The 13,058-nt window shown below is 42.5% G+C and overlaps 1 protein-coding gene across 1 annotated transcript in view; it reads right to left on the bottom strand.

Annotated features, from left to right (window-relative positions):
- stk10 (serine/threonine kinase 10) overlaps positions 1-13,058 on the bottom strand; it is a 49,810-nt gene that overhangs the window by 2,118 nt on the left and 34,634 nt on the right. Inside the window, exons 8-18 of the mRNA XM_079565944.1 lie at positions 10,737-10,871; positions 7,523-7,906; positions 6,884-7,255; positions 3,395-3,519; positions 1,810-1,933; positions 1,539-1,718; positions 1,368-1,460; positions 861-990; positions 658-782; positions 350-538; positions 121-246 (exon numbers count right to left, since the gene is read on the bottom strand). Coding sequence (XP_079422070.1) covers positions 121-246; positions 350-538; positions 658-782; positions 861-990; positions 1,368-1,460; positions 1,539-1,718; positions 1,810-1,933; positions 3,395-3,519; positions 6,884-7,255; positions 7,523-7,906; positions 10,737-10,871 — 1,983 coding nt within the window. The remainder of the gene's footprint in view (positions 1-120; positions 247-349; positions 539-657; positions 783-860; positions 991-1,367; positions 1,461-1,538; positions 1,719-1,809; positions 1,934-3,394; positions 3,520-6,883; positions 7,256-7,522; positions 7,907-10,736; positions 10,872-13,058) is intronic.

A 13,058-nucleotide genomic window follows, 5' to 3' on the forward strand; every position in this document is an offset into this window, starting at 1 on the left:
GCTATCACTGAATTGAATATACATCTTAGAACATGCTGATATGTCCACAACAATGACAGCAACTATGTTTGTAAAATAAATCCTAAAATTTGCGACAGCTGTAAATGATATTTCCCTGACCTGGAGTTGCTGCAGCTCCCTGATGTTGCTGTCACACTGCCCGATCATCTCTCTCATCTGCGTCTCGTGTTTCTGCTGTTGATGGAGCCGCTCCGCCTTCTGCCTCTTCTCCTCCTGCAGCGAAAACTGCAAACACACAAAAACAAGTTGAAAAATCTCCATCATGTCAACACTCAACGCACTTAACTAGAAGACATTGTTCTTGCGAATTATGTTTGTCTGTTCGCACCTGTTTGATCTTGTCCCTGTCCTCTGCCGGGCTGCTGTTGGCCTGGATGCGGAGGCTCTTCTTGAACATGGTCATGCGCGTCTTCGCCTCGCCCCTCTGGATTTTAGGAAGGCGGCTTTTCTCCTGCTGCTGTCGGCCTTTCAGGATCTCGATCATCCTTTGGTTGTAGCACTGCATTTGCTCTTGTTCCTAAAACGAGAGGTTGTGAATTAAGAGCCCCAAGCTTCAAGTTCAGAAGAAACAATTCTATTTCTTTATTTAGGTAAAAGGTGTAAGTTTAAAATGTGCCATTTTGTTCCTGGGTTTACCTTCTCGTGTTTCTTGAGGAGCTGGTGCCTCTGCAGGAAGTACTGGTCTTTGAGCTGCTGCTTCAACAGCTGGTGCCTCTCATGAAGGTTCCTCTCCTCCATCTCCCAAACCGTCGCCTCACGCTCTGGAAATTGTGAAAGCATTTTCAAATGTCTACCCCAAAACGTGAACTATCCAAAGCGTGCGAAGCTGCAGCCCTCACCTCGTATCAATTCCTGCTTCTTATTCAGACACTCTCGCTCCTTCTCTGCAATTTCTCGTTTGTTGTCGGCGATGATTTTCTTTAGCGTCGAGTCCAAGTAATGTTTCTGATTTGCCAGGAACTGTTCTTCCTGTTGGAAAAAAAAAAAATCCCAAAATGTCATCAAGTTAGCAACAGTGGGTACATCGTTTTTGAAATTTCTTACATTTCTGCCTAAATTGCTCATAAAATGTGTTCTGATCTTCATTAAATTCACAAGAATGAGTAAACAGTATCTGCTTAAACTAATACCACCCAAACATGTACATTTTATCATGTATATATTGGCCATAACATGTTAATATTCACAGGACAGCGAGGAATAAGTGAGTACACCCTTGCTGGTTAGCTAGTCGACGCTCCTTTGGCAGCGATAACTTCATCCAGACGTTTCCTGTAGTGGCAGATTCAATTCCAAACGGTGCACTCACTTTTTCCTCCCACTGTACTTTAGAGCAAAACACGCACCTCCTTTGTCTTCATGTCTTGATAGCTGGCCATGAATTGCTTCATGGATTCTTTGCGAGAACGTCGAGGCAGCTTGTCGACGGTTTGTTTGACCTGGAAAGAGGATGGACACATTTGTTGACTTCACGCGTGATTTGTGGAATTGGTGGGAAAGTGGATTGAATCGTCTACCTCTTTCTTCCTGAGCTTCATCTGGTCTTGGAACTTGTGGTAGGCGCGTTCCTGGTCGGCCTTGATGCGTCTGGTCTCGTCCTTCAGCTTCACCTGGTGGTCGCCCTCCATCTTCTCGATCGTCTGCTTCTGGTGCTTCTCCAGGTTCTCCAGCTCCACGTCGTAGTGCTTCTTCTTGGCCTGGAATTAAAAGCGATTTAAAAGAAGTGAGTCAAACAGGTGGCACTGTCAAAACGTCATTTGTCTGATCGGTGAGTTCCGTTTTTCGTACGTTCATCTCCTGGTCGAACTTCCGCTGCATCTGCTCCCTCTGAGACTCCAGTTTGGCGTTGAGTCCGGCCTGAGCGCGGTGCTCCTCCTTCTGCAGCAGACGCAGCTCGCGCAGCTCCTGGCGCCTTGAAATGACAGTGACATCGAGCAGATGAGAAATTACAGTATAGATGAAGAAGAAGAACTTTATTTGTAAAGCGCCTTTCACAGACATAGTCACAAAGCGCTCTACATGAGACAATTATTGAGCAGGGATTCCCAAACGTTTCAGGCCGCCACTCCGGAAATCACTCAACAAACAACTCGAGAAAATGTAATTAGCGTTTTTTATTATTTAAAGGGACTATACAGAGTTTCAAAATGTTAAACTATGTATTTTCCTCCCCCTACATGTTCCAGTCATGTCCTAAGGTGTAGAATGAGCCCAGACCTGTTCACCACAACTGCCTCTAAAATCCTGCACTGTCACTCAAAACGTTGTTACTTTGGGTCCGAATTACCGTTATACACAAGCTTAATATAGAAGGTGCAGTTACACGTATGACCTGAGGTGGCAGTAGTGAGTACAAAATGGCCAACTTGAATCTAGCCCCTTTAAGGTGCAAAACATTTAACCCCCACCTGAATCGAGCACATTTTCTCCAGTTTGGCTTTACCCAAATCTAAAAGCATCTTGAAAAAAAAGCATCAAAACTGCAACAAAGATGAGGATGAAAACGCAACAAAAAAAGAGACAAAGAAGCGAGTGACAAAAGAGCAACAAAAATGTGACGAAACGGTAACACAAAAGTGGCGAAAAAAGCAAAAAAGCGAAGAAAGTGCAGCAAAAAGTGACAAAAATGTGTGAGAAAAAAGTCACAAAAGACCAAGTGACAAAAAAGTAACAAAAGAGCAAAAAAAAATAGTGGCAAAAAAATTTACAAAAAAGGGCCACAAAAGAGCAATGAAAATGCAATAACAAAGAGTGTGGGGAAAAAGTGACGGCAACACGGCAACAATGCAAGGAAAAACTTCCACTTGGATCAGTTTTGTAGGTCTTAGCTCCAGTGGCGAAGCTTTTAGATTTGGGTAAAGCCAAACTGGAAACAAATGCAAATCACTTAAGGTGGGTGGTAAAGACGTTAAAAATCATCTTAACCCGCTGGTATGGAGTCTACGTTCATTGTATGCCTGGCACACGGGACGCATTTACAACAACAACCACTAGATGGCAGGAGTGATTTGTTCAATAAAAAAAGGCTGGCAGTTTCACAAAGTCAACAAAAGTAATAACAAGGCTCATCCATTCCTCTCCCAAATCAGATAATTTCATCAACGCAATCTTAATCCGCTTTTGTTTCAAATGTTGCCTTTGCAAGCCAAATAAAGGAGAGTAAGAAAGAAGAGACTTAGACAGGGAAAAACAAACTTCACCCTGATATAAATAAAAGCAGTGTGTTTTTTTTTTTTTAGCCTTTCCCCAGAGGAGTTTGTTGTGTGCTCCGTCCAGCCACAAGGGGATCAACTCCAAACCACAACACAGACATACTTTTTGGTTCATCTTGGCAACTTTCTGGACATAATATTATATTGCTCTGAGCTCGTACCTTAAAAACCTCATCTCCTCATCTTTCTTCTCATCATCGCGGATGATCTTGGACGTGGTCACGCTGACCTGCACGCCGTCAATCACGAACTTCCTGGTTCTCTTCAAGGTCTTGCTCGAGAAGTCCTGCAACACAAGGGAACACGCCAAACCAAAACGTTAAACAAGGGGGACAAAGAAAGACATTGCATGGAGATGACAGTGTTTGACAAATGCACTTTCTAACAGTTGATCCAAGCACTTGTTGATACAGTCATTATTGTGGTATTGCTTGAGTTAACTTAATCTTTAAAAACAAATCCGCCTGTCAGTGCTGTGTTTTTAAAAGGCAGAAAAAGGTGCAAAGGTGGCTGTGAATGTGTGTTGACAAAGACGTGCTTTTTCCTGTCTGTCTGGTTCTCCTGAAACACGCTACATAGATATGAATGTAACCTCGACTATTATTGTGCCGTACTTATAGAAAACTACTCGCTTTTTTTTGGTCACTTTATAGTTGCGACTTTTCTAGCGTTCATTTTTGTCTCGTTTTCTTTGCTATTTTGACACCATTTCTTTCCAGGAAGCTTTTACATTTGGGTAATGCCAGACTGGAGGAAAAAGTGCTCGGTTCAGGTGGGGGTTAAGGGATCAAAACAATTAAAGGAGCATTCAAATTGCCCTCAGTTAGCATAGTTTCGATCTGATTCACCAAATATTTCCTGGCACGGCACCGGGCGTGATCCTCAATGGAATGTAACAGTATAATTGACATCGACAAATAGGTCAACATTTCTTCCTTGTAACTGTGATACGTTTGCGTCTTTGCCTGTATTTACTTTATCTGTGGTTGCGGTCCTATTTACCAAACTGCCATTCTTCCACTAAAACCATAAGCTCTCCGAAACACCTCTTGTCGTCACTTCCTTATTGACTGCAGCTCAAGAAAAGAAGGTGACGGACTCCAACGCTGTCAGATTTGAGAGCTTCCTTTGAGGCCTTCACAGCTGAGCAAACAGCAGTTGGATGATGAGGTCCAGATGAAACACTCCTGAATGATGCTTTATATTTGCCCTTCAACACCCGCGGAGTCCGTCATTGTGTACCCGTTTATTTTTGCGGGACTCTTGAGTCAATGTGTTCACTTCCTGTAATTCATGATTTCGACACTGCACCTAAACACCGCAGCACATCAATTACACACTTAGCCACAAACTGTCAGCAAGCAGATCTGATTTGAAACTAAACCTAGTTCAGTCCAGTTAGGTTTGGCTATTGTGGGTAGAGGTCGACCAATATATTCGCCAGCCGATACATCGGGTCGATATTTGAGTATTTTACAATATTGGCTATCGCCGTCATTGTATAATATTGGGCTATCGGCACTGGAAAGAGCAAAGTCAGGGCTTTAAAATGAATCCTCCCACAACTTCCTGGGCCTCAGAAAAGCAGAGAAACATCGCACTGAAAATTGGCTGGCTACAAGTTCGACTAAAGTTAGTTTCACCAACTAAACCTCAGTGAATATGAACATGAAGCACGGAACCTGGAGAATGCAATCGCTGAGTTAGTTTTAACCTCTGCAATTGTATTTTGAAATCACTACATAGCAACAGTATTCCAATGCTAACGGCAGTATGCTAATGCTAACGGCAACTAATCAAAGCTGGGACAGAAACTATGATTGAATCATCTAAAGTAATAAAATAAAATTGGCCGCTGCTGGATTGGTCAAGAATGTATGTTTTTACAAGATTATAAACCAAAAATGTGGAAAAATCGGCAAAAAATATCGACCAAGCATATCGGCATTGGCTAATAAAAATCCCAAATAATCGCCTTTGGCCTTAGAAAAACACATATAGGTCGACCTCTAACTAAGTTGCAGGCCAAAGGCTATATTGTACGTTGTGGTCCTCGCCTAAGGAAGACAACACTGCATTGTTCTTGGTGGGCTTCCTGCTGAATAGAGTGCTCTGGAAAAAACGTCTAAGTCTCAGTTAATAGCATTTCCATTTCCTAAGTTCAAAAATCCTCCCCGAGTCATTCCGAGACAATAGAAGACGTACACAAACATCATTCACAAAGTAAGCGATGACCAGAGCCGCCACAAAGGGGACATTGGCCGGTCGCATACTTGCTGCATATTTGGCCTTTCTGAACTCTTTCTGCCTCCTACAATGTGTGAAGGAAGTTATGGATGTCTGTACTGGAGTAAAACTGCTCCAAAAGGACAATTAGCACGACTCCGTAGTTATTAAAAACAAAATCATGCTTGTCTCAGAGCTTTTAATACTGCTGTAAAAATACATAGCGTTGGCTAGGAAGTCCAATAACATCTTCAATAAAACCTCTGTCTACTTGCGGCCATAATAAATAATAAATACGGAATAGCCCTTTTATGACCGTGAAATTGAAGGTCTGAAATCAATAAGCGGTAAGCGCCTCCCTCTATGGATCCACCCTCAATGAAAAAGGCATTTCGAATGGGGCACAGTGTCTCCTCTGTTTGGGACGGTCCACTCCCACACGCCTCAAAAACACAACACAATGCACTTTCAGTTCCTACACGCTGCCCAGGAATTAAGACTTTTTCCAAGGAGGGGTTTCTTTACAGATGGAGAATGGGGAACAAGCTGCAGAGAGGTTTTACACAACAGACTTTAAGAGAATTAAGTCGTGCTCAATGGAAAGGGTGATTTCATGCTACAGTCCCTGTGAAAAAAGTTGTGCAATAACACTTCGGCTGCAAGCTACGATAGGTTTTGGTAGAAGATGGGCAGATATGCATGAAGCAAATGCGTTGCTGATATTTGCTTTTGCAATAGTTTTTTTTTTTTTTTCAGAGAGATTAACACAACACAACACATAAATTTGCAGAGAGTGCTGTCTAGTTTTACTGTATGTGTTTAACGCCCTCGACCTGATTTTTCTATTACAAACAATGAAAGAGGAAGCCACTAATGTAAAATGTTAGTTGTAATGTTGTTAATATCTTAATGTAATGTAAGACATTTGCAGTACCCCAATTCTTCACAAGGGTGAGTTTAAAGCCATATTTCTCACACTTTTCAGGGTTATTGTCACAGAAATACTAGAAAATTAGCCTGCAAGTTCATAAAATTGATCCAAATGCTTACTAATTAAATGTACAGTGCTTTTCCCACATTTGTCTGAGTTTATAATATACTAAAGGAGGACAAAATATACAGTATTTTGTTGCATTACTTGTAAAAAAAACAAAACAAAAAAAATCAGTGTAAGAGCCATGTTTGTGTTTTATCTTTAACACACTGCCCCCTTTTGGCCACTGCTGTTACTGCACCCCAAGAATGCGATTCATAGCAAATAAACCTTTTGTTGCATTTTTAGTTCTGGTCTGTATGAAATATGTTTTGGATTACATCTTATAAGCTTTATCTCTTGTATATAAATAACAATTGACAGTAAGTGCATTAGGAAAACTTCACATCCGCATTCTGCATTATCGTACACACATCCGCAGAGGACTCACCCTCGAGATGAGGTTATTGTTGATCGACATGTCCATACTTTCCGACGCTATACTCCCCGGATACGAGATCCTGGAGTTGTTGAAGCTGCCGTTGATGTAGGGCGACGCCGGCTCCGAGTTGCTCCGGATGGACGTCCTCTCAGGGGTGGCCCGCGCTGAGCTCGTCCGGGGAATGGGCACCGGAGCTGGGGAGGGAGATGGGGCAGAGACTGGGACGTCTCCGTTGGACACGTGGGCCTCATCCTGGTCGTGGACGTTGGTTCTGGGCTGGGCCGGTTCAGGGGAGTCTAGGATGAGCTTCACCTGGTCCTCTGACACTCCGGCCCGGGGCAACGAGGGAGGGTGCTCCGTCTCTGGGGTCTCCACCACGACCTGGACAAGATTCAGTTTAGCTCCTTTTACAGAAGAACTACTATTTCAAATTACACAATGCTTCAAGATTGTATGATCTATTCTATTTCATTGGATCAGTGATGGTTCAAAATTGTGCCACCATAAAATAGACTATGTTTCAATGTCTTTATTTATTTCACCTTTCTGTAACCAGGAACATCCAAATCACAATGCAGAACTTCAAAGCATTGTCTAGTTGCTTTTCATCTTTGTTCTGTGTAACTTCAAGCTATTTCCTTATCGTACCTTTTCCTCAGAAGTGGGCGAACTCTTCCCATCTTCTATCCCCGAGTCTGAACTTGACGTCTTGGTGGACCCCTCATTTTCGAACTTCTCAGACTCCAGTAGGACCTCTCCGGGCAGGACGTCTCTGTGGAGGTCGCCATTGGACAACACCTCATTCTCCCCCGGATCTTTCTGAGCGGCGCTGTGTCGGGGCAGTGGCACGGGGGCCACCATGACCGGGGTGGCTTGCTCCTCGGTGGGTGTGATGGACTCGCTTGGCCCCTTCCTGGGCACTGGGGTGGGGATGGGCGTGGTGGGGGAAGGTGTGGTGGGACTGGGGGAGGCTGTGGAATGGTCTCCCTCGTAGCTGGTTTGACTGGTCTGGCACGGCTCTTTACCTGGAGGCTAGAAAGTCAAGACACAAAATGCTACATGAGAAGAGTAGGTGTTTTACGGGTTTTGATTTCAGATAACAGTTTGTTTCATCCTGAAGAGAGAGAGTTAACCTATTAAGTTAACCTATAGCCTGCAGGAAAATGAGGAGGGATGCTGCCTGTTCAGATTCCAGCCCTTTTTTTTTTACAGTGAGGTAAAAGATAATCATCATACATTATTATAATTACAGCTGAACGCGCTAAATCATGGCTGCCAACCTTGAGCAGGGTTTCAAAGTGTCAAACTGCTATTATCACTTTTTGAGATTGAATGAAAACAGTCACACGAAGCGACTGGTATGGATTTTAAAGCAGTACTGAGTAACTCATGCCCCTGCAGGCCATAACCACCACGGCGGGTGTCGTGGCATGTTGCGTTTTTTTACTCATTAATTGTTTGTGAGAGTAAATACTACGCTGACAGAAAAGACAAAGGTAGAGAGGGATATTGTACATCCAATGACCCAATGGAAATAATAATCTGTATTATTTTTTAAACTTGGCTGTTAATACTGTTTAAGTGGCGCTAGCCCGCGGTTAGCTTTGCCTGTCAGCCTGCTAGCTGCTTCTTCGTGATTCCATTAGTGTGTATTGGTGCCCAGAGAACACCAGGGGGAGATGAAAGACCCCCGAATCATCCCATTAACACTTGTATTACCCCCAGAGGGACTACGAAAAGGGTTTATTAAGTCACTTCGTACTGTCATTTAAAGTGATAGTCTGTAAACTTAAACGTTTTACCAATTTAATAGATTGTGCATAATTAACCTGGCCTCCAATTTGACAAAATTAAGTAATAATTTTATAAAGCCCCACCCTTTGCTGATCTCAGCAACTCATCAGAATCCCCGGTGCCATGGCTTTGACCGATGAGACGAGCTTATCCTGTGAACCAGCCTCATTTTGTAAAACTAGGAGTGGCTTTCACGTCCAATCAAGAGAGGAAAGGGGGAGACTTGATTTACTTTTGAAATATCGCTCTCTCAGGTGTAACCCAACACTTGAACGCAATGCTGTTGTACATTTGTACAATGACAAATAAATCACTTACTTATCTCTCTTCTTATTTTGCAATCTTACAGACTATCACTTTAAGATGAGTTTCTAACATACAGATGATTTGATCATTTTCAAACTAATGTTTAATGTCAGCTGTTGGGGGGTGGGGGGTTAAACTTCAGCCTGAACTATCCATGAATTCAAAGGGATTAACATCATTTTCTGCAATTTATTCTCCAAATGTTTAAGTAATCGATCAATAATACACTGTCATGCATATGCTATTGTTACTTTTATTTGTATTTTTGAGACAAGAAAGCGCCCTCTTTTGCACCATTTAGTACTTGTGGCAAGAATTCATCCCGTCAATAAATCAATCCAGTCGTTACAAACTTTAAAAAGACTTAAAAGTTTGAGTCAAAACAAAGTGATTCATTATTTTTATGGCAGGCTTCACTTTGCGCTCACGGGCAACATCGAGTCCCAGGGCAGAAAGTTCCCAAGATGCCTGCCACTCGGTCTGTAATTACAACCACCACAAAGCACTATATGACATTACGCGCATAGCGGAGGAGCTCAAGTATTTTTCCGTGTAAAATAGGTCGCTGTTGAATCCAATCCGTGAAACAGTTTTACGATCAGGTACAACTCCGGAAGACTTATGGTTTAACGCACGAAATTTGCTTTGAATCATAACATTACACTACACTATATGACTCTTTGTTTTTAAAAATACTGTATTAATTTGTAATTGTTGATGGTCTACCCGAATTGTCAATATGCAATGAAAATAGCTTTTTCTTTACATTTTCACACCAGAGAATGCTGGAACTATGATGGCAAATTATACTTTTTTTTGTCCGATTTTGAGTAGAAATATATTTTTGTCAAAATACCTTATTCTGTTACCATCTAACCCCAAACAATGTATAGAAAAGGTATAGGGCCTTTGATTTAAAGAAGGGGTGTCAAACTCATTTTGGGTCATGGAGATGTTGATAAGAGTCAGCCAAATGTGAGATTTACATAGTTTGGGTTTACATCCAAATCCATTCTCTGATTACCCACTGTAAAGTTGCTTTTTTTTTCCTGTGTCGAGCTGCTCATTACGATCATGTTTTGTATCCTTGGGAACAGTATAATCACAAATGTTACGCAGTGTGCCTTTAAATATGGCTACACCTTAAAAATGACACTTTTTGTAATGTGCTTCTAGTATAAATGCAGCAAAAAGGCATTGTTAAAAGAGACAAAAATGAGCAAAAAACTGGCCTAAGAAAACGCACACACGAATAGAATTGGCGCTCTTTGGATTCTTAAGTTATTGTCCTGGTGCGGCATTCAGTTGGCATGAGTTATGTGTCAAAGTACAAAGAAGTTTCTATAGAGCCGTAAAACAGCCCTGTCTTATCTTCAATCCAAATCTAAGAGACAAATGACTTTTTCTATACAGGCACAAGGCCATGTAGCAGGCACCTATATTTAACAGCACGTGGGTGCGGGTGAACGCTCCGATTCCGGTCTCTTTGTTTGTGCTCTGGGCAGTTAAAGAGCTGCGTGCGCCTCTGTCACTTTCTAATATTAAATCCCCTGTGGAGTTTTCAATGGCCGCCGTGGACGGACGGACAGAGGCAGGAAGAGGCCGTTTAGCAAAAGGATTATCAAAGGGGTCAAAAAGTGAGCGTTTGTGGGGGATTTTCTGGCTTCAAGAGCCGTTAACAATGGGGCCGTGAGTTCGGATGTTTGCAGAGAATGGGAATTGCGGCGGCGATTCTAAAATAAGTAAAGAAAAAGGTCCGTACCCCGGTGAGCTCCATGGGCTCATCCTCGTCGCCCTCTTCGCTGTTGTGTTCGATCTCGTCCATCACTTCAGCTTTAGCCTCGGCCACCAGCTCCCGCAGCGGGCGGTTTGAGTTCACCGAGCTCACAAACGGGTGCTGCAGAAGACAAAATAATGTATAGTTATCACATATTAGATATATAATCCTTTATGTGTAGTATGATGAGGCCAATGAGTACAAATGAAATGGGTTTTCTTTAGGGCCGCACAACACATCGCCAAATCTGTATGGCAGATATCATATCATACACTCATTATAAAAACAAATAATACACATTTGTTTGTATCTTCTTATAATAAGCTTGCACTTGAGGATTATTTACCACTGTGCCCTTGTAAGTGACCGCTATTAGGTGCAGTTTGGCGAGTCTTCAGGAAACTTTCGCTGTGGAAACCTTATCCGACGCACTCCACGGTCTCAACAATAAGACTCCACAGAACACGTTTAATAAAGTTACACTGATGTCACCCTGAGGACAATGGGCCGCACTTAGAAAAAGGAAGGGATACAATACAAGGCCGTGTGCGGTGACGGAAAAAAAACGCAGAGAAGCCCCGATGGCAATTTTACTGTTAGTAAAGTGAAAAATGTGCACATAATATCTCGTTCTCCTGCTGCTCCTATGGAAATGTGGCTAATGTCGCCACAATTAGTGTCGCCCCTGGGTGCTTATTCATTTATTCATCACATTCATTTATTTTCAAGTTTTGATCCATTGATGAGGAAAAAATGACTTCCCCAGTTCTCTGTGGACACATGAACGGCCCACAAGTAAACGGAGCTCAGAGCAGACCAAACACCTGCCGTTCAAGGCCAAACATTAAGTTGCAATTCAGAAAAGTTCAGCAGAAAAAAAGTTGAAGTTGACCAGGCCACCATACCAAATAGAATATGCGTAAAGAGCCACTAAAAGCTTAAGCACATATGTTTTGCACAATCTGACCTGTGCGTTGAAAAGTATTACTAGTAACACCTGCAGCAGCACTCCTCCGGGAGGTTTAGCCCGCGACCTCACACGCAGAGGCCGAGCCCTTCCCTCCGCAAAAAAAACAAAACAAAAAAACCCACATAACTGCCCTGGTGTGGCCGCTCTGTGAAAACGGCCCGTGTTTTCTCTCACTGGTGTTGTGGATTAAGACGTGGATCGCCGGAGCTTACTTTCTCCGTTTCTCTGCGGTTTCTCGTCGCCTTTGACCCAGTAAATCTGCCGTTACGTGCTCCGCCGGGCGTAAAAGGTTACACGTTGACAGTATGGTGAGGGAGTGGGGGCGACATGGGGCTACATTTTTTTTAAACATTCCATATAGCTGTATCTAAAACTATGAACATGTTTCCACAACAGAAGCATTTCTCTTCTGAAAGCGTCTCAGTGGCTGCTTTACAGTTAAGGCATAGTTTGACGCTAAAGCTATAATTACATTTAGGTTAAAGCGAGGTTAAGGGTTGAGCCTGTCCTGTTGTAATTTTAGATTTCATAAATAAAACATTATAGTAGCCTTCGCCCGACAGATCTTCCAGTCTTTACGTTCTGCCTCATTGGGGTTGGCCACACAGTTGCACTCATAAAACCAAAACTGTTATTAGAAATCCCGGTGCTGTAAGCAACTGTCGAGAGCACAGATACCCGAATTCTGAAGAGACGGAAATATTTGAAACATGAACGAATGAGGAAATTGTGTGGTGCATGGAGAGTTCAAGTACTCGGGAGCTTTGAACATTATAAATGTTAGATGGACAGATGGTAATCATAGGGTCACCACTAAAATTGAGCTGCCTGTTGCAATCAAAGTATTACCTACTGTACATGTATTATTATATTGGTTTAACATTTCATCTGTTTATACATAAACAGTGGATGAGATTAAAATTCTGAAGAAGAATGATGTTGTGTTTGGACTAGTGGTCCACCGATATGGGTTTTTCTGAGGCCGATTCCGATTTTTGGGGTATTTTTATGGTATGTATTTATAGATATTTAAAATCGATGGCTGATTTTTCCAAATGTCTGGTCTAAAATGCAATTGTACGGAAAATGCCAATTTGAGTGGCTATTTGTATTAAAACCAAATTTAATATTGAGTCTAGAACAAAAGGCACAATTTCGCCAGCCCTTCACTGTTCACGGCCATGGAGTAAAAGCAAAATTGTGGCATCAGTGCAACTGTGTGGAACCATCAGGGGAGAACCAGTTCATCGAAGACCCCACTGATACAGCAGGCCAGCATCTGCCCCGTAAGCAGTGGACCGCACTCAACCGCGACAGGTGAGGCGTGAGATGCTCCA

The sequence above is a fragment of the Gobius niger genome (assembly GCF_951799975.1).
Source record: "Gobius niger genome assembly, chromosome: 11".
Lineage (NCBI taxonomy): Eukaryota > Metazoa > Chordata > Actinopteri > Gobiiformes > Gobiidae > Gobius > Gobius niger.